The following is an 18,233-nucleotide window of genomic DNA, read 5'->3' on the forward strand; positions in this document are numbered from 1 at the left end:
TATTTAGGAAGTGTCAGTCTTGGGGTGGGTAGGTTGAGAGGCAGGGTGGGTGGGCTTAAGCTTAAGACCTGTGGAATGTGTTTGCTGTACCTATCTGTAGAGCTGCATTTAAATGCACCAGAAATGTCCAGAACCACGGCTCTAATGATTGGGACAAACAAATCACAATTTTAGCAGAGTAGATAAAAACAGATTTTTTGGAAAGATATAAAGATATAAATGCAGAATTAAAGCCAGAGCAATCTTATCTGTGAGTGTCCTTCAGGCAGGAGTCAAGAAAAGACCTTGTGGGTTAACTGCAGCTCATTCACAGAAGCTTTAAGCCACACCTGATCTTACAGATTGTCTTTAAAACTAAATACCAGGTGGGGGAGGGTTCAGCACACTTTTAGGAAGCAAAAGAGATCTAATACTTTTTGGCAGTTATTATATCTATGTAGTTTTCACTATGTACTATGGTATATAAACTTACCAGTTAATTACGTTAACATATAACTTTTGCAACACAAAATTACCAATATATAAGAAATAAACATATGCAGAAGGAAAAGCACAAACTTTTGAAAAATAAAATTACAGTACCAGTATTCAATTACACTTTTATACACAGTACTGTATATCTTTTGCCACAGAGACAAAAGCTCACAGTAATAACTTTTTCAGGTACATCAGAAGCAGAAAATTGCGAGGGAATCCGTGGGACCATTAGATCCTGAAGGAGCAAAAGGGGCACTCAGGGAGGACAAGGACATAATATAGAAACTGAATGAATTCTTTGCTTCGGTCTTTACTGAAGATATCTACCAGAAATGGTTTTCAAGGGTAATAATGTGGATAAACTGAAAGAAATCTAAGTGAACCTGGAAGACATACTGAGCCAAAACAACAAACTAAAGAGTAGTAATCACCTGGACTGGATGGTATACACTCCAGGGTACTGAAAGAACTCAAATATGAAATTGCTGATCTGCTGTTAGTGATCTGTAACCTGTTGTTAAAGTCATATGTAGTACTTGAAGACTGGCCAGTGTGACATTGACTTTTAAAAAGGGTTCTAGGGGTGATCTGGGAAATTACAGACCAGTAAGCTCAACATTGGTGCTGGGTAAAATAGTGGAAACTATTATAAAGAATAAAATTACGGAACACAGACAAATATGGTTTAATGGGTGAGAGTCAGCATGGGTTCAGCCAAGGGAAGCCTTGCCTCACCAATTTGCTTCATTTCTTTGAAGGCGTGGATAAAGGTGAGCTGGTTGATGTAGTGTATCTAGAGTTTCAGAAAGCTTTTGACAAAAGGGGAATTGCTGGAAAAGGATGAATGGAGGGGGCAGGGGACAGAGGAGCATGGATGGGCATGGATTGGGAGGGCAGGGCTCAGGGAGAGAGGGGAATTGCTGGAAAAGGATGAATGGAGGGGGCAGGGGACAGAGGAGCATGGATGGGCATGGATTGGGAGGGCAGGGCTCAGGGAGAGAGGGGAATTGCTGGAAAAGGATGAATGGAGGGGGCAGGGGACAGAGGAGCATGGATGGGCATGTATTGGGAGGGCAGGGCTCAGGGAGAGAGGGGAATTGCTGGAAAAGGATGAATGGAGGGGGCAGGGGACAGAGGAGCATGGATGGGCATGGATTGGGAGGGCAGGGCTCAGGGAGAAAGGGGAATTGCTGGAAAAGGATGAATGGAGGGGGCAGGGGACAGAGGAGCATGGATTGGGAGGGCAGGGCTCAGGGAGAGAGGGGAATTGCTGGAAAAGGATGAATGGAGGGGGCAGGAGACAGAGGAGCATGGATGGGCATGGATTGGGAGGGCAGGGCTCAGGGAGAGAGGGGAATTGCTGGAAAAGGATGAATGGAGGGGGTAGGGGACAGAGGAGCATGGATTGGGAGGGCAGGACTCAGGGAGAGAGGGGAATTGCTGGAAAAGGATGAATGGAGGGGGCAGGGGACAAAGGAGCATGGATGGGCATGGATTGGGAGGGCAGGGCTCAGGGAGAGAGGGGAATTGCTGGAAAGGGATGAATGGAGGGGGCAGGGAACAGAGGAGCATGGATGGGCATGGATTGGGAGGGCAGGGCTCAGGGAGAGAGGGGAATTGCTGGATAGGGATGAATGGAGGGGGCAGGGGACAGAGGAGCATGGATGTGCATGGATTGGGAGGGCAGGGCTCAGGGAGAGAGGGGAATTGCTGGAAAAGGATGAATGGAGGGGGCAGGGGACAGAGGAGCATGGATGGGCATGGATTGGGAGGGCAGGGCTCAGGGAGAGAGGAGAAATTGCTGGACATAGAGGGGAGGGAAGAAAGATGAAGGAGATGAAATGAGGGAAAAGGAAGAGAGGAGAAAAACTGCACATGGATGAAGAAAATAGGCAGAAGCTGAGGACCAGAAATGAAGAAGAAAGGAGGAAAGGAAAGAAATAAATGGAAAGGAAGCCCTGGAAACGGAGTTAAGAGGACAGATTGCAGCAGAATCAGATACTAGGCCAGCATGATCAGAAAAAAAAAGTCACCAGACAACAAAGGTAGAAAAAAAATAATTTTATTTTCATTTTAGTGTTTGGAATATGTCCACTTTAAGAATTTACATCTGCTATCTTATTTTGCAATGTATAGCAATTTGTTTCTAAGAATATTGCTGATAATTCCTGTCAGTGTGTCAAGTGGTGAGCGATCATTTTCATGGGGGGGGGGGGGGGGAGGGCCGCCGCCGCCAACTGATAGTCTGCAGGGGGGCACCAGAGACCCTAGGCACGGCCCTGGTAGAAGGTGTTCTTCGAGGACAGCAGGCTGATTGTTCTCACGACTGGGTTGACGTCCACGTCAGCCCCCACCAACCGGAACAAAACTTCGCGGGAGGTCCGGCACGCAGGGCACGCCCACTGCGCATGCGTGGCCGTCTTCCCGCCCGTGCGCGACCCTTCCCGCTCAGTTGAATGACAAGCAAAGGAATGAGGAAAACGCAATTCCAAAGGGGAGGAGGGAGGTTCAATTGACCGGGGTTCTTGTTTTGAGTGAGCCTGAGAGCTAGGGATACCCTAGTTGTGAGAACAATCAGCCTGCTGTCCTCGGAGAACACCTGCTACAGGTATGTATCATTCGCTTTCTCCGAGGACAAGCAGGCTGCTTGTTCTCACGACTGGGGTATCCCTAGCTCTCAGGCTCACTCAAAACAAGAACCCAGGTCAATTGAACCTCGCAACGGCGAGGGCATAACAGAAATTGACCTACGAAGAACAACTAACTGAGAGTGCAGCCTGAACAGAATAAAATCGGGTCCTGGAGGGTGGAGTTGGATTCAAACCCCAAACAGATTCTGCAGCACCGACTGCCCGAACCGACTGTCGCGTCGGGTATCCTGCTGGAGGCAGTAATGTGATGTGAATGTGTGGACTGAGGACCACGTCGCAGCCTTGCAAATCTCTTCAATAGTGGTTGACTTCAAGTGGGCCACTGACGCTGCCATGGCTCTAACACTATGAGCTGTGACATGACCCTCAAGAGTCAGCCGAGCCTGGGTGTAAGTGAAGGAAATGCAATCTGCTAGCCAATTGGAGATGGTGCGTTTCCCGACAGCGACCCCCTGCCTATTGGGGTCGAAGGAAATAAACAATTGGGCGGACTGTCTGTGGGGCTGTGTCCGCTCCATATAGAAGGCCAACGCTCGCTTGCAGTCCAATGTGTGCAACTGACGTTCAGCAGGACGGGTATGCGGTCTGGGAAAGAATGTTGGCAAGACGATTGACTGGTTAAGATGGAACTCCGACACCACCTTTGGCAGGAAATTAGGGTGAGTGCGGAGTACTACTCTGTTATGATGAAATTTAGTATAAGGAGCATGAGCTACCAGGGCTTGAAGCTCACTGACTCTACGAGCTGAAGTAACTGCCACCAAGAAAATGGCCTTCCAGGTCAAGTACTTCAGATGGCATGAATGCAGTGGCACAAAAGGAGGTTTCATCAGCTGGGTGAGGATGACATTGAGATCCCATGACACTGCTGGAGGCTTGACAGGGGGCTTTGACAAAAGCAAGCCTCTCATGAATCGAACGACTAAAGGCTCTCCAGAGATGGCTTTACCCTCTACACTATAATGGTAAGCACTAATTGCACTAAGGTGATTCCTTACTGAGTTGGTCTTGAGACCAGACTCTGATAAGTGCAGAAGGTATTCAAGCAGGTTCTGTGCAGGACAAGAGCGAGGTTCTAGGGCCTTGCTCTCACACCAAACGACAAACCTCCTCCACTTGAAAAAGTAACTCTTTTTAGTGGAATCCTTTCGAGAAGCAAGCAAGACACGAGTGACACCCTCAGACAGACCCAAGGAAGCAAAATCTACGCCCTCAACATCCAGGCCGTGAGAGCCAGAAACTGAAGGTTGGGGTGCAGAAGTGCTCCTTCGTTCTGCGAAATGAGAGTCGGAAAACACTCCAATCTCCACGGTTCTTTGGAGGACAACTCCAGAAGAAGAGGGAACCAGATCTGATGGGCCAAAAAGGCGCTATCAGAATCATGGTGCCGTGGTCTTGCTTGAGCTTCAGTAAGGTCTTCCCCACCAAAGGTATGGGAGGATAAGCATACAGGAGGCCGTTCCCCCAATGGAGGAGAAAGGCATCCGACGCCAGTCTGCCGTGTGACTGTAGTCTGGAACAGAACAAAGGCAGCTTGTGATTGGTCTGAGAGACGAAAAGGTCCACCGAGGGGGTGCCCCACTCTCGGAAGATCTTGCATACCACTCTAGAATGGAGCGACCACTCGTGCGGTTGCATGACTCTGCTCAGCCTGTCGGCTAGACTGTTGTTTACACCTGCCAGGTATGTGGCTTGGAGAAGCATGCCAAACTGGCAGGCCCAACGCCACATCCTGACGGCTTCCTGACACAAAAAGCGAGATCCGGTGCCCCCCTGCTTGTTGATGTAATACATTGCAACCTGATTGTCTGTCCGAATTTGGATGATTTGGTAGGACAGCCGATCTCTGAAGGCCTTCAGTGCGTTCCAGACCACTCGGAGCTCCAGGAGGTTGATCTGAAGATCTTGTTCCTGGGGGGACCACACCCCCTGGGTGTGGAGCCCATTGACATGAGCTCCCCACCTCAGGCGAGATGCATCCGTCGTGAGCACTTTCGTGGGCTGCGGAATTTGGAATGGACGTCCCAGGGTCAAATTGGTCCGATTTGCTCACCAGCGCAGCGAAGTGAAGCAACTGATGGACAGGCGGATGACATCTTCTAGATTCCCGGTGGCTTGGAACCACTGGGAAGCTAGGGTCCATTGAGCCGATCTCATGTGAAGACGAGCCATGGGAGTCACATGGACTGTAGAGGCCATATGGCCCAGGAGTCTTAACATCTGCCGAGCTGTGATCTGCTGAGACGCTCTGGTCTGGGAAGCGAGGAACAGGAGATTCTGAGCTCTCGCCTCGGGAAGATAGGCCTGAGCCGTCTGTGAATTCGGTAGAGCTCCTATGAATTCCAGAGATTGAACTGGCTGGAGATGGGACTTCGGGTAATTTATCACAAACCCCAGCAGCTCCAGAAACTGAGCAGTGCACTGCATGGACCGAAGAGCTCCTGCCTCTAAGGTGCTCTTCACCAGCCAATCGTCGAGATACGAGAACACGTGCACCCCCAGCTTGCGGAGGTACGTCACAACCACCACGAGACACTTCGTGAACACCTGTGGCGCAGAGGCGAGCCCAAAGGGTAGCACACAATACTGAAAGTGACGTGTCCCCAGACGGAATCGGAGATACTGTCTGTGGGCTGGCAGTATCAGGATGTGAGTATAAGCATCCTTTAAATCCAGGGAACAAAGCCAATCGTCTTTCTGAATCATGGGGAGAAGGGTGCCCAAGGAAAGCATCCTGAACTTTTCTCGCACCAGATACTTGTTCAGGCCTCTCAGGTCTAGGATGGGGCGCATCCCCCCTGTTTTCTTTTCCACAAGGAAGTACCTGGAATAGAATCCCTGCCCTTCTTGCCCGGGTGGCACGGCCTCGACCGCATTGGCGCTGGGAAGGGCGGAGAGTTCCTCTGCAAGTACCTGCTCATGATGGGAGCTGAAGGATTGGGCCCCCGGTGGGCAATTTGGTGGAGTGGAAACCAAATTCAGGGTGTATCCGCACCGCACTATTTGGAGAACCCACTGGTCGGAGGTTATGAGAGGCCACCTTTGGTGAAAAACTTTCAACCTCCCCCCGACCGGCAGGCCGTCCTGCACAGATACTTTGATGGCGGCTATGTTCCCATGGATCCAGTCAAAAGCCCGTCCCCTGCTTTTGCTGTGGAGGCGCAGGGGGCTGCTTAGGCGCACGCTGTTGACGGGAACGAGCGCGCTGGGACTGTCCCTGTGCCTGAGGAGGCCTTCGGGCCGGCTGGGTGTACCTACGCTTCCTGTAGGCGGAGGGTGCAGCCTGCCGGGCCCGGGAAAAACGTCCACCTGCTGAGGTGGATGCTGAAGGCACCCGGTGGGAGAGCTTGTCGAGAGCGGTTTCCCGCTGGTGTAGTTGGTCCACCAACTGCTCGACTTTCTCGCGGGCAAGGGACATCTGCCAGTTGCTGCTGCGTACGGTTGTCCAGGTCAGAGGCACGCAGCCAGGAGAGTCTGCGCATCACTATACCTTGGGCCGCAGCTCGAGATGCCACATCACAGGTGTCATAGATACCCCTGGACAGGAACTTTCTGCACGCCTTCAGCTGCCTGACCACCTCCTGAAATGGCCTGGACTGCTACGGAGGGAGCTTGTCAACCAGGTCCGCCAGTTGCCGCACATTATTCCGCATGTGGATGCTCGTGTAGAGCTGGTATGATTGGATGCGGGTCACGAGCATGGAAGATTGGTAGGCCTTCCTCCCAAAAGAGTCCAGAGTGTGAGACTCCCGCCCAGGGGGCGCCAAGGCGGTATCCCTCGAACTCCGTGCTCTCTTGAGAGCAGAGTCCACGACCGCCGTGTCATGAGGCAATTGAGGCTGCATCAACTCTGGGTCTGAGTGGATTCTGTATTGGGGATGGTGGGATTAGATAGTGGCTTCAACCAGTTCCGAAGCAGTGTCTCCTTAAGGACATTGTGCAACGGCACCGTGGAAGACTCTCTAGGTGGTGATGGATAGTCGAGGACTTCGAGGATCTCCGCCCTCGGCTCATCCACAGTAACCACGGGGAAGGGAATGCTGATAGACATATCCATGACAAAAGAGGCAAAGGAGAGGCTCTCAGGAGGCGAGAGCTTCCTCTCTGGTGAAGGAGTGGGGTCGGAGGGAAGGCCCACAGACTCCTCTGAGGAGAAATATCTGGGGTCCTCCTCCTCCCCCCACGAGGCCTCCTCCTCGGTGTCAGACATGAGCTCTCTCAGCTCAGACCACAATTGGGCCCGTCTCGACTGCGAGGAACCACGTCCTCGATGATGGCATCGGCGTGGACGAAGCTCCCTCCATCGACGTCGACTCCACCTGAGTGGCGATCGACACCAGTGCCACAAGCGGCATCGGCAGCCTCAGCATCGGGCCAGAGCCCACCGGCGTCTCCATCAACGGCGCCGGGGGCGCAAGCACCCCCTGGTGCCGGTAGAGCCTGGCGCATCAGCCCTTCCAGGATCCCGGGAAGGATGGCTCGGAGGCACTCGTCGAGACCCGCTGTTGGGAAAGGCAGGGGGCCCGGTGTCGGTGCTGGAAGCTGCTCGGGTCCAGGAGACGGTACCGAGATACCCACGGACCGGCGCAGCGACACCGCTTCGACTGAGGGGGAACACTCCTCCCAGCACTGCCGGTTCCTGGGCGTCGAGTCGTCCCTCGATGTCCCGGAGCTGCCAGTACCGTGCGTTGTGGGCGACCGATGACAGTGCTTCTTGGCTTTCTTTCGATGCCCGTCATCGGTGCTCCGTGGAAGGGACGAGGAGGAGGTGGAGCCCCCCCGGCCTCGAGGTATCGGATCCGACAGGGTTCGGTCCCGATGGCCCTGAGCAGCGGGAGTGGCTGGGGCAGACTGCCGGCAGGCCGGCGGGCCAAAGGTACCTGTGCTCCTGGGATCAATGCCATAGTTGGCGTCAACGTCGTTGACATCGGTACCGGCATTGAAGACCCGGCCGTCGAAACCGATGCCGTCGAGGTCGACGTCGAAGGGCTGGCGCAAGTTCCAAAAAGACGGTCCCGCAGAACTTGCCTCGCCACCTGCGTCCGCTTCCTTAAGCCGAGACACAAGGTGCACGTCTTGGAATTATGCTCCGGGCCAAGACACTGGAGACACCAAGCGTGAGTATTGGTCTGCAAGATCTGCCGGCCGCACCGACCACACTTCTTGAATCCACTCGGGACCTTCGAGGACATCGACGGAAAAATCGTGTCGGCGAAGTCAAAATTGTCGATGGTGGCGGTGAAAAGCACACCCGAAAAAGAAAGAAACGACCACGACGACGCGCCCTCGCGACTAGGAACAACGAGGATGATTCTTTTTCTCTTTTTTTTTTTAAAGAAAAAATAACGCGAACGCGTACACAATAAAGAAAAACTGCGGGCTAGGCCGCAATCCAGTTTCCGAGGCTGACTAAGAGAGGGACGTGAACACGTCTCTCTCCAGCGCGGAAAGGAAAAAAACTGAGCGGAAACGGTTGCGCAAGGGCGGGAAGACGGCCGCGCATGCGCGGTGGGCGTGCCCTGCGTGTGGGACCTCCCGCAAAGTTTTCTTCCGGTTGGTGGGGGCTGCCGTGGACGTCAACCCAGTCGTGAGAACAAGCAGCCTGCTTGTCCTCTGAGAAAATTCCTGTACATTGAGAAGCCTGCAGAGACCCAGAATCTAAACTGTCTGAGGTGAACCCAATAGTTAATGATCAAAATCCTGAATTAAATCTTCAAGATATTTCAGCTTTATTGGAGGAATCTATTTCAGAAGTGTCTACTCGAAGGACATTACTGATATCGTTTGTTTTTGAAAAAAGACTTGAAGGCTCTTTTGAAATTATACTTCAAAAATTCACAAAAAATATTTTGTGGACAAAAAGTATGGATCTTTCCAGATGTGATGAGAACTACGCAGGATCGAAGAAGAACTTTCCTAGCTTATAGAGAAGAAGTTAGATCTTTAGGAGCTACATTCTTGTTAGCATACCCTTGCAAACGTTGTATAAAGTATATGGGGAACAAATATATTTTCTTTGACCCAGACCAGCTCAAAAAGTTTATAGAAAATAAGAAATTGCCCAGATAGTTGGTGTAAAGGTTCTAAGGGAAATATAAAGATACAGGGGATTTGTGGATCAGGCCATTTTCCTTTTACCTATATGTCATTAGACTCCTTATTTGAATACTCCTCCCAAACTGATGGTGGTCTAAGGAAGCTGAATATTTGCCTTTAGTATATTTTTCATTTCTTTACAACTGATACAAAGATTTTGTTGTTAATAATTTTGGCTATTATTTTTTGTAATTGCTGCTGTGTTGCAACTTATAAGTTTATTTTGTAAACTGTAAGAAATTAATAAAGAATAATTAAAAAAAAAAAAAAAAAAAGAGAAGCCTGCAGAGCAGCCTGATCTTAATATTTCATACCTGGTAGATCTTTGTAGTAGCCCTTAACGGAGATTACTGAGCACCTTTTGCAGAACAAATGTGGCTGCTCTGGTAGAGATAGTAAAACAGACAAGGAAGACATTTGCCACCATGACTAATTCGGGACTAACTCCTTTTTTGGCAAATAAAGAAACCTTAAGAACATAATATAAACATTGCCATAGTGGGACAGACTAAAGGTCCATCAAGCCCAGTATCTTGCTTCCAACAGTAGCCAATCCAGATCACAAATCCCTGGGCAAGATCCAAAAAGAGTAAAACAGATTTTATGCTGATTATCCTAGAAATAAGAAGTGGATTTTCCCAAGTTCATCTTAATAATGGCTTAAGGACTTTTCTTTTAGGAAAATATAAAAACCTTTTCTAAATCCTGCTAAGCTAGCTCACAGTGTTCTTGCTGAGACAGCAGTTTCTCCTAGAACTTTTATCTGGGGTGGGTTATACCCCTTGTGGGTCTCTCTGACCTTTGACATATATCACTGGTCCCAATTGACATCAACTTGTCACAACCAAGTCCCCTGATGCAGGTATTTGCTGCTAATCATTTCTGTAGCAGTAATAGACATAAGAAATGTTGTACATATTATATGTAGGTAGGTACTTTTTCTGTCCCGAGAGGGTTCACAATCTAAGTTTTTGTACCTGGGGCAATGTGCCCAAGGTCACAATGAGGTGCAGTGGGAATCAAACCCAGGTCACCAGGATTAAAGCCTGCTACACTAACCATTAGGCTCCTCCGCCACTGAAACATGTTGGGTTCAATTATGTTGATCTGCTGAATCTGTTTTTGTAATGTGTGCAATTATTTGTTATTTCTGATTGTTAAATTTGTCTGACCCTAGCCACTTGTCTTACATTGTCCCGCCACTGCTGTTTCAAGCCATTTATGCAGAAAGGTTTTTCCTTTTTTGATTGGTTGACCAATGTGAACTTCAAGCCATTTAAGACGTCCTCAACTTTAACTTCAAAAGAATATGTGCTACCATATACACTCATGTACAAGTTGAGAAACTCACTCCAAAGGCCTTCAAAATACCAAGGTCACCTTATCTATGGGTTGTTCTCCACAGCAGCTCATAAAATTACCCTGACCCTCCCTCTGGTCAGCAGCACAATCTAGCATTTCCCTATACGCTTTCTCCCTCTGCCAGCTCAGGTTTGGCATCTCAAAACTTCCCATCTACCCATGTACCTTCAAACTTATCTTCTATACAGCAGCGACAGCACAGCTATACACCTAGGCCACATGCTTCAGAGTGCTCTCTCTGACCTATATCACCTATGCAAAAACAAGAAGTTGAGTCAGAAGGAGAGGGATGGGGCAGAAAGAGTACTGCTGCTCTATAGGAGATAAATTTGAAGGTACACAGGAGGGGGAGGATACAGGGAACAATGTTGAACTTGGAGGTGGAGGAAAGGGAGCAATGTTAGACCCATTTTCAGCCTCAACTTTACACACCACAGCAGTTTTGGCCACTTTTAGTCCCAAAATGCATTCAGCTTATACATGAGATCGACTTATAAATGAGTATATATGGTACTATAGTATTTCTAAGCCATATAACTCATTGCAATTAAGAAATTAATTTTATGCAGACAGAATCAACCCACCACCAGATGTCACTGGTTAGCAATAAATAACTAGATTTTAGGCAATTCTTTTTTTTTTTTTTAATAAATATGAACTCTGCTATCCATTTGAGGACTTTTTTTCCTGAGCTGCACAAATTGACTGTAAGAATTATTACCTGATGCTTCATATTAAATACAATGGCTAATCAAAAACAAAATATTAAGTATATAGTCCTCACCTGCTCAATGACATAGAAGGCAAACTCTAACCGTTGATTTTGTAGCATAGGTATCAGGTGGCGAAAAAAAATTGGAAGATGTTCATGACGGTTACGAAATGGAATAATGACTGCTACCTATAAAAATAAAACAGCTCTGATAGTAATAAAATTCAAAAACTTGCCATTTCTCACATTGTAATTGTTTATTGTGACTAATTATCATACTTTTGCCTCTACGAAAGCAACAATTCAAAAACAACTTTTGCCTTGTGAAAAGTCAACTTTAGTTCCTGTTATCATTCATGTGATACTTTCACGTCAGCTACAACTACTAAGTAAAACTAAAGTGAAGCTACTTACCTGTAACAGGGGTTTCTCTGAGGACAGCAAAAACACAGTACAGGTGACATCAATGAAAAACCTTGAAGTAACAAGCTCAAAGCATGTGTGGTGGCGCCTGCATCTGTACTATTGCATGGGGCCACCTAAGTCCTTTACAAATGTTTAGCTTTGGAAAAGCCAAATCATTGGAAAGAAGAGTATGTTTTATAAGGACTATATAAACTGTTGCCCTTGAAATTTTTTTTTTTTTTTAACACAAGTAAGCAACTTTACTTACTTGGCCAAGCATGTTACATTGCCTTAACACATGGGAATCTCTAGCTACAGGTCACCATTAACAAAAAGGGAGAATGTCAACTAGCAATAATAAATATATTTTTGTTGGCAACATGCCACTATCTTTTTTGCTAATTTTAAAAAGGGCCTTTCTATGGGTGTAACAAAATGGCAGATGCTAGCAGTCAGTGTAACTCGTTGCTTAATCAATATAGACAAGCATGAAGGGAAGTTCCAAGTTTACCCTTCAAATACCGCAATAATTTCAGCTGCTCCCCTAGTTTTGGGCCTCATGAATACCATTCTAATTTGTAGGATGCTGTTACTGCCAGTTGAGGCCTCACTAATAAGATGCACAGGGTATGGACAGCCCTAGTTACTTCACTTGAGGTGAATTCTTTGTCTCCTTGTGAACTGGTTGCCACTAAGTGACCAGCAGTTATGAAGTCTGTTTTACCAAGTGATGCTTCCACTTCTGATGTGAATTTGGAGCTGGAACCCAGATGGAGGGGCATGGTGGCAGCTTGGAAACACCACCAAGGGCGGTTCAGTCTAATGGCCCAGGCATTATATTTGAGTTAAAGTAGCCAGTGATCTTTAATATGGAAACTATTTTGGATGTAATTCAAGATATATAGCTGTCTCTTCAGTTTACTAAGATTATTGGAGACTCCACTCATATGAGATTGGATATTAAAGAATTGGTGGAACCAGCTCTCACAACTAAAGGGAAAGGGAAAGGGTAGGATCTACCGCCTTTCTATGGTTACAACCAAAACGGTTTACATTATTATATACAGATACTTCTTTTGTACTTGGGGCAATGGAGGGTTAGGTGACTTGTCCAGAATCAAAGGAGCAGCAGTGGGAATTGAACCCAGTTCCCCTGGTCCTCAGGCCACTGCACTAACAATTAGGCTACTCCTCCACTCCACTTTGATATATATATATATATATATATATATATATATATATATTTTTTTTTTTTTTTTAATCTTGCACTTCAAATATTCAGATTTTCACTACCAAATAAGTGTGGTAATGGAGTTTAATAATTATATAGTCTTTATTTTCATAGAGTTTTCTAAGTAATTCTCCCATACACTTTTACATTGAGTAAACAAGGATTTGGAACCCAGGCTGTTGAAAGTTTAACAAACTGAAGACCCAGGGCCCTTAAGCTACCACAGCAAACTAAAATAAATATAAAAACCTGTACAGTCTCGCCAAACTAAACTGAGCTGGCTTCATCCCAGACGGTCCTCAATAGTTTACTCAATTCATTCCCTATGCTCTGCAACATCTTCACTCAATCTTATGCAGAGGACAAGCTCAGTTTGCATTACAACTCTGCAAACTTACCAAGTGATGCCCCCACCTCACCTTTTCCATTGTCTTAGAAGTCCAATGCAGAAAGCTATGCAATAGAACCACTTATCAATGGCTTAGCATTCAGTTTCTACTGCAGAATTACTACAAAATATACCACAGCAAAGTAAGCAATGAGAACGCAAATTACTGTACCACATTAAAAGTGTGCAGTAATCCACAGCTTAATGTCAAGTTTTGAATCTAAGGAGACTGCTTCAAACAGACCCTTTCAAGCTAACTCAGTAATCAGATTGCCCTTAATTTCCTCTTTATAAAGGTCCCACTTAACCTTCTTTCTGAGAACTTCCGAGAGAAGAGGACATTTCTCTGGTAAATGAACATTATTTTGCTTTGTGCACTGGGAACATAAAGATTGAGGTTTAAAGGAGATACTGTAGGTTAGTGATAGGCAGGATCAAAATATAAAAAAGCAAACTTTATCAACTAATCTCCATACTCTTTTCCCCATAGTTTTAAAACTTGAAATTTGTACCACAGGATTAACAGCAGGCACTGAAGGACCTAGTTTAGTCTTCATCCAGCCCACCCTTCGCAATACCCCCCCACCACCACCACCACCCCTAGAACAACTCCTCATTTATAGTCAGTTATTATAGTTAGGATAACAAGCGAGGAGTGCTCTTACAGAGTTTTAATTACATTTCTTTACTTCCTAAAAAGAAAACACTAAATAAATCACACAATATACCATATAAACTAAAGACATTTTTATATTAGACTAAAATACTTAATACCTTAGCAAGTTTTAAATTACTGAAAAACTCAAAAATATTAAGATGGAGTCAGCAGTCCAGCAGTGAGATGGGTGCTATCCAGTCTTTTGCATTGAGTATCAAATGTATGATTATCTCCCAGTTGGTGAGCGGTTATATGTGTGTGCCCGATGCAAAGAGCTCCTAGCTTTTAGAGAATGGGTCCGTTCTCTTGAGGCTAGAGCAGCAGACTTGGTGGAGCTGAGGGAGACAGAGGTACATAGAGGATACCTACAGGAATATTGTAGAGAAGTCTCACCTCCAGTCTGGCAGCCCCTGAACTGCCTTGGAGGAGGTGGGTCTCCTAGAAAGGGAGCATCACCCCGGTGAAGTAGGAACTACTCCTGTAGCCAGGACCTGCCCACCAGGGAATGTACTATCCTCTTGCACTGAGGATATGTCTCCAAGAAGTTCTGCCGAGGAGGGAAGGGTTAGGACAGCTGTTGTAGTTGGTGATTCAATCATTAGGAATCTAGATGGCAGGGTGGTTGGTGGATGTCAGGATCGCCTGGTGACTTGGCTGCCTGGTGTGAAGGTGGCGGACCTCACGTGTCACCTAGACAGGATCTTAAGATAGTGCTGGAGAGGAGCTGACTGTCTTAGTACATGTGGGTACCAATGACATAGGAAAATGTGGGTGGGAGGTTCTGGAAGCCAAATTTAGGTTCTTAGGTAGAAAGCTGAAGTCCAGATACTCTAGGGTGGCATTTTCAGAGATGCCCCCTGTTCCACGCACAGGACCCAAAAGGCAGGCAGAGCTCCAAAGTCTCAGTGCACGGTTGAGACGATGGTGCAGGGATGAGGGATTTAGATTTTGTTAGGAACTAGGTGACATTCTGGGAAAGGGGGAGACTGTTCTGAAAGGATGTCTCCACCTTAACCGGGATGGAACCAGGCTGCTGGCGTTAACTTTTAACGAGGAGACAGAGCAGCTTTCAAACTAAAATGGGGGGGGGGGGGGGGGAGCCGACAGTCGCCCAGGAGTGCATGGCTCGGTGTACAGAGGTTTCAACAATGCTGAAAGTAAGCCAGGTGTGCTTAATGAGACAACAGACTCAAGGAAACACATTATCCCCTTCAACTTCTAAGCAGCTCGTAGATCAAAGGAAAAAAACACAGTTTGAAGTGCCTGTATACAAATGCTAGAAGCCTAAAAAATAAGATGGGAGAGTTAGAATATGTAGCACTAAATGATGAGGTAGATATAACAGGCATCTCAGAGACTTGGTGGAAAGAGGACAAACAATGGGACACTGTCTTAACAGGGTACAAATTGTATCGCAATGATAAAGAGGATCAAATTGGAGGGGGGTTGCGCTATACGATAAAGAGGGAATTGAGTCAAATAAAATAAACATTCCACATGACACAGCAGCGTGGAATCATTATGGATAGAAATTCCACGTGTGAAGGGAAGGAGTATTCTTGGAGGGCTGTACTACTCGAACAGATGGATGAAGAAGTGTTTACAGAGATTAGGAAAGCTGGCAAATTGGGCGACACTATAATAATGGGTGATTTCAATTCCCCGATATTGGCTGGATAAATGTTACATCAGGGAGTGCTAGGGAGATAAAATTTCTACATGTAATAAATGACTGCTTCTTGGAGGAGCTGGTCCAGGAACCGATGAGAGGGGGAGCCATTTTGGATCTGGTCCTTGGTGGAATGCAGGGCACAGTGCAAGAGGTGGCAGTATTGGGTTCCCTGGGAAACAGTGATCACAACATGATCAAGATTGAGCTACTATGATTACGGGTCCAAGATGGCTGCCGTTTGAACCTGACGTGCATGATTGTTCTCTGAGATTCTTACCTTTCACCGCTATGCTGAAGAGAAGGGGCTGGGCCGCTGCCGTGGCCTCTCAGCGGCAGAGTTTCCTCTCAGTGGTCAGCTCGATGGATGCTTTTTTTTTTTTTTAACAGAGAACCAGCACTCCTGTGACGTCGGAGAGCAGCCCACTGGACCAGTCCAGGGCAGATGGGAAATCCTGGAACGATCCCTGGGCTGGAGGTTTCCCTCAGCCCTGATGTGAGAGCTCCTACCCCACAACCGCGTGGCAGCAGCTCCACGATGTTGGCATCTTCGGTCCTGCATGTGAAGGATTCAGCAGGAATCGAAAGACGAGAGGCATTGTGTGAACCTGAGGGAGCTCTAGGGAGTTTGGGGTGCATCTACTATCGAGGAGATGGAATCTATAAGGACAGTATCCTAAAATGGAATGCAAGGTACTGACTACTCAATGTACTTTATCATTTTCTAAACCCCCTGAGGTAACACTGGATAGTGTGTGGTATTTAATTGTGGACCTGGGTAAAGCATTATGCCCTCAGGTCCATAAATTGAATCAAGATTTGAATGGCTTAGAAGGGAAGTTAAAAGAAACTGATGCAAGATTAGAATCTGTGATTCAACAGACTAAACTACAAGAGAGAAATCTTCAGCATATTCAGACATTACAAAGTACTATAGTGAAAGATTTGTCCAACTTGAGAAGGAAAACTAAACGCTTGAAAATTTTTCCAGGAGTAATAATCTCCTTTTCCTTAATTTTCCTAAACAGTTTGAAATTTCCCCTCGAGATATGTTAAAAAAGTATATTAAGGAAATATTGGAAGTTGCTGGAGAAAATATTCCACCTTTTTAACGTGTATTATTTGCCCACTAAATCTGTAGATAATCAGCAACCTCAAGATAAGCAACTCTTGGATGTATCTACATTTTTAGAATCTGCAGAAACTGATTTAGTTACTGCATCAACTTTGGTGGCTACTGTGGTGTCAGCACCAGATAAAATGTGGTTAATGAGAATGTTCTTTAAAAACAAGGAAAGGACTTTTATAGGATTGAGAATTCAAATTTTTTCCAGATTCTTTTAGAGATACCTAGAAAAGATGTCAGCAATTTCTTTTAATGAAGCCAGATGTTCTTCAGTTGGGGGCTACTTTTTCTTACATTATCCTTTTAAATGTGTAATCAGATATCGATCAGTTAAATATGTTTTTAATGAACTCTCCCATCATACAGCTTTTGTGTCATCTAAACGGATCATTGGGGGGTGATATCTACCTAGAGATTGGCTCTTGTTTTGGAATAGGAATTCCATGTCATGTTAGGTGTAAGTAGGGGCACAAGGCCCCAGACTCCATAATATCTGCTCTCCCTCATATATAAATAAATACAAATCTATTTTAGCTAAAGGTGTCCACCACATTAGTACATAGAATTTCTTTTATATATTATAAAGAAGGAGAGACAGACACAGAAGGCTGTTTCTAATCATATGAGAAAAAGTTTCTTTTATTAGCTTACCAATTGAGCTAGCTATTTCAGATTAGGCAGTACAGCAAATCAAGGCAAGTCAATCAGAACAGGCCTCAGGCTTTTTTCTCAGAGAGATAGTTACACCGGCCACAAGAACGTGAACATGCAGTAATACATCTCTGATTCTAATTGATTAGGTTACATCTTATATACTTTTTCCTTTACATTGAAGTCTATTGAACCCTCGTCATTCTGCATCATTAGCTCCACCTTTTCAAAGTTCCCTAAATGCTAGTTTCGTGATAGTTTCAAGTTCTTTCTTCACACCATCTGGCTTTCTCTGTATTAGTACTTATTTCTTATGTAATCTATATTCTTAATTAAAATTCACAATAAATCATCACATTTCTGTTTATTCAGGGTCATTTGTGTTACCACTTTCCAATCACAAGTTTCGTTGACCTTTACTCTGTTCCATATTCCCCTAAATTCCAGTTCAATTATATGACCATTATCTCATTACCAGATATTTTAGTTCATCTGTTAAATTGCTCAGTAGCTAACAGGCATGCTCTTATCTCATGTTGCATTGTGAATAAACAATGAACATCTGTTCTCTGTAGCTGAGTTCATTAGAGCAGTTCTGCTTTCACTATTAGCAAAAGCTGGCTTGTTTTGTTCAGCCTTTTAACCTTTAGGCCTAGCTACATACACAGATATCCAAGCTTGGTCAGCTCCATATTGGGTCTCAGGTCATGTCCAGCATAAGGCCTGGAGCCCCCATATTAACAGCTCCCCCCTTGAAGGCAGGCAAAAGCCGGGCCTTCAAGAGTGTTTAAACAGGTGAGACTACAA

At 46.0% G+C, this 18,233-nt stretch overlaps 1 protein-coding gene across 3 annotated transcripts in view; it reads right to left on the minus strand.

The window, feature by feature from the left end:
* Positions 1 to 18,233, minus strand: part of B4GALT6 (beta-1,4-galactosyltransferase 6) — a 327,497-nt gene that overhangs the window by 125,136 nt on the left and 184,128 nt on the right. For all 3 annotated transcript variants that reach the window (XM_030213842.1, XM_030213825.1, XM_030213833.1), the window contains exon 5: positions 11,371 to 11,487. In XM_030213842.1, coding sequence (XP_030069702.1) covers positions 11,371 to 11,487 — 117 coding nt within the window. The remainder of the gene's footprint in view (positions 1 to 11,370; positions 11,488 to 18,233) is intronic.

The sequence above is a fragment of the Microcaecilia unicolor genome, chromosome 1 (genome assembly GCF_901765095.1).
Source record: "Microcaecilia unicolor chromosome 1, aMicUni1.1, whole genome shotgun sequence".
Lineage (NCBI taxonomy): Eukaryota > Metazoa > Chordata > Amphibia > Gymnophiona > Siphonopidae > Microcaecilia > Microcaecilia unicolor.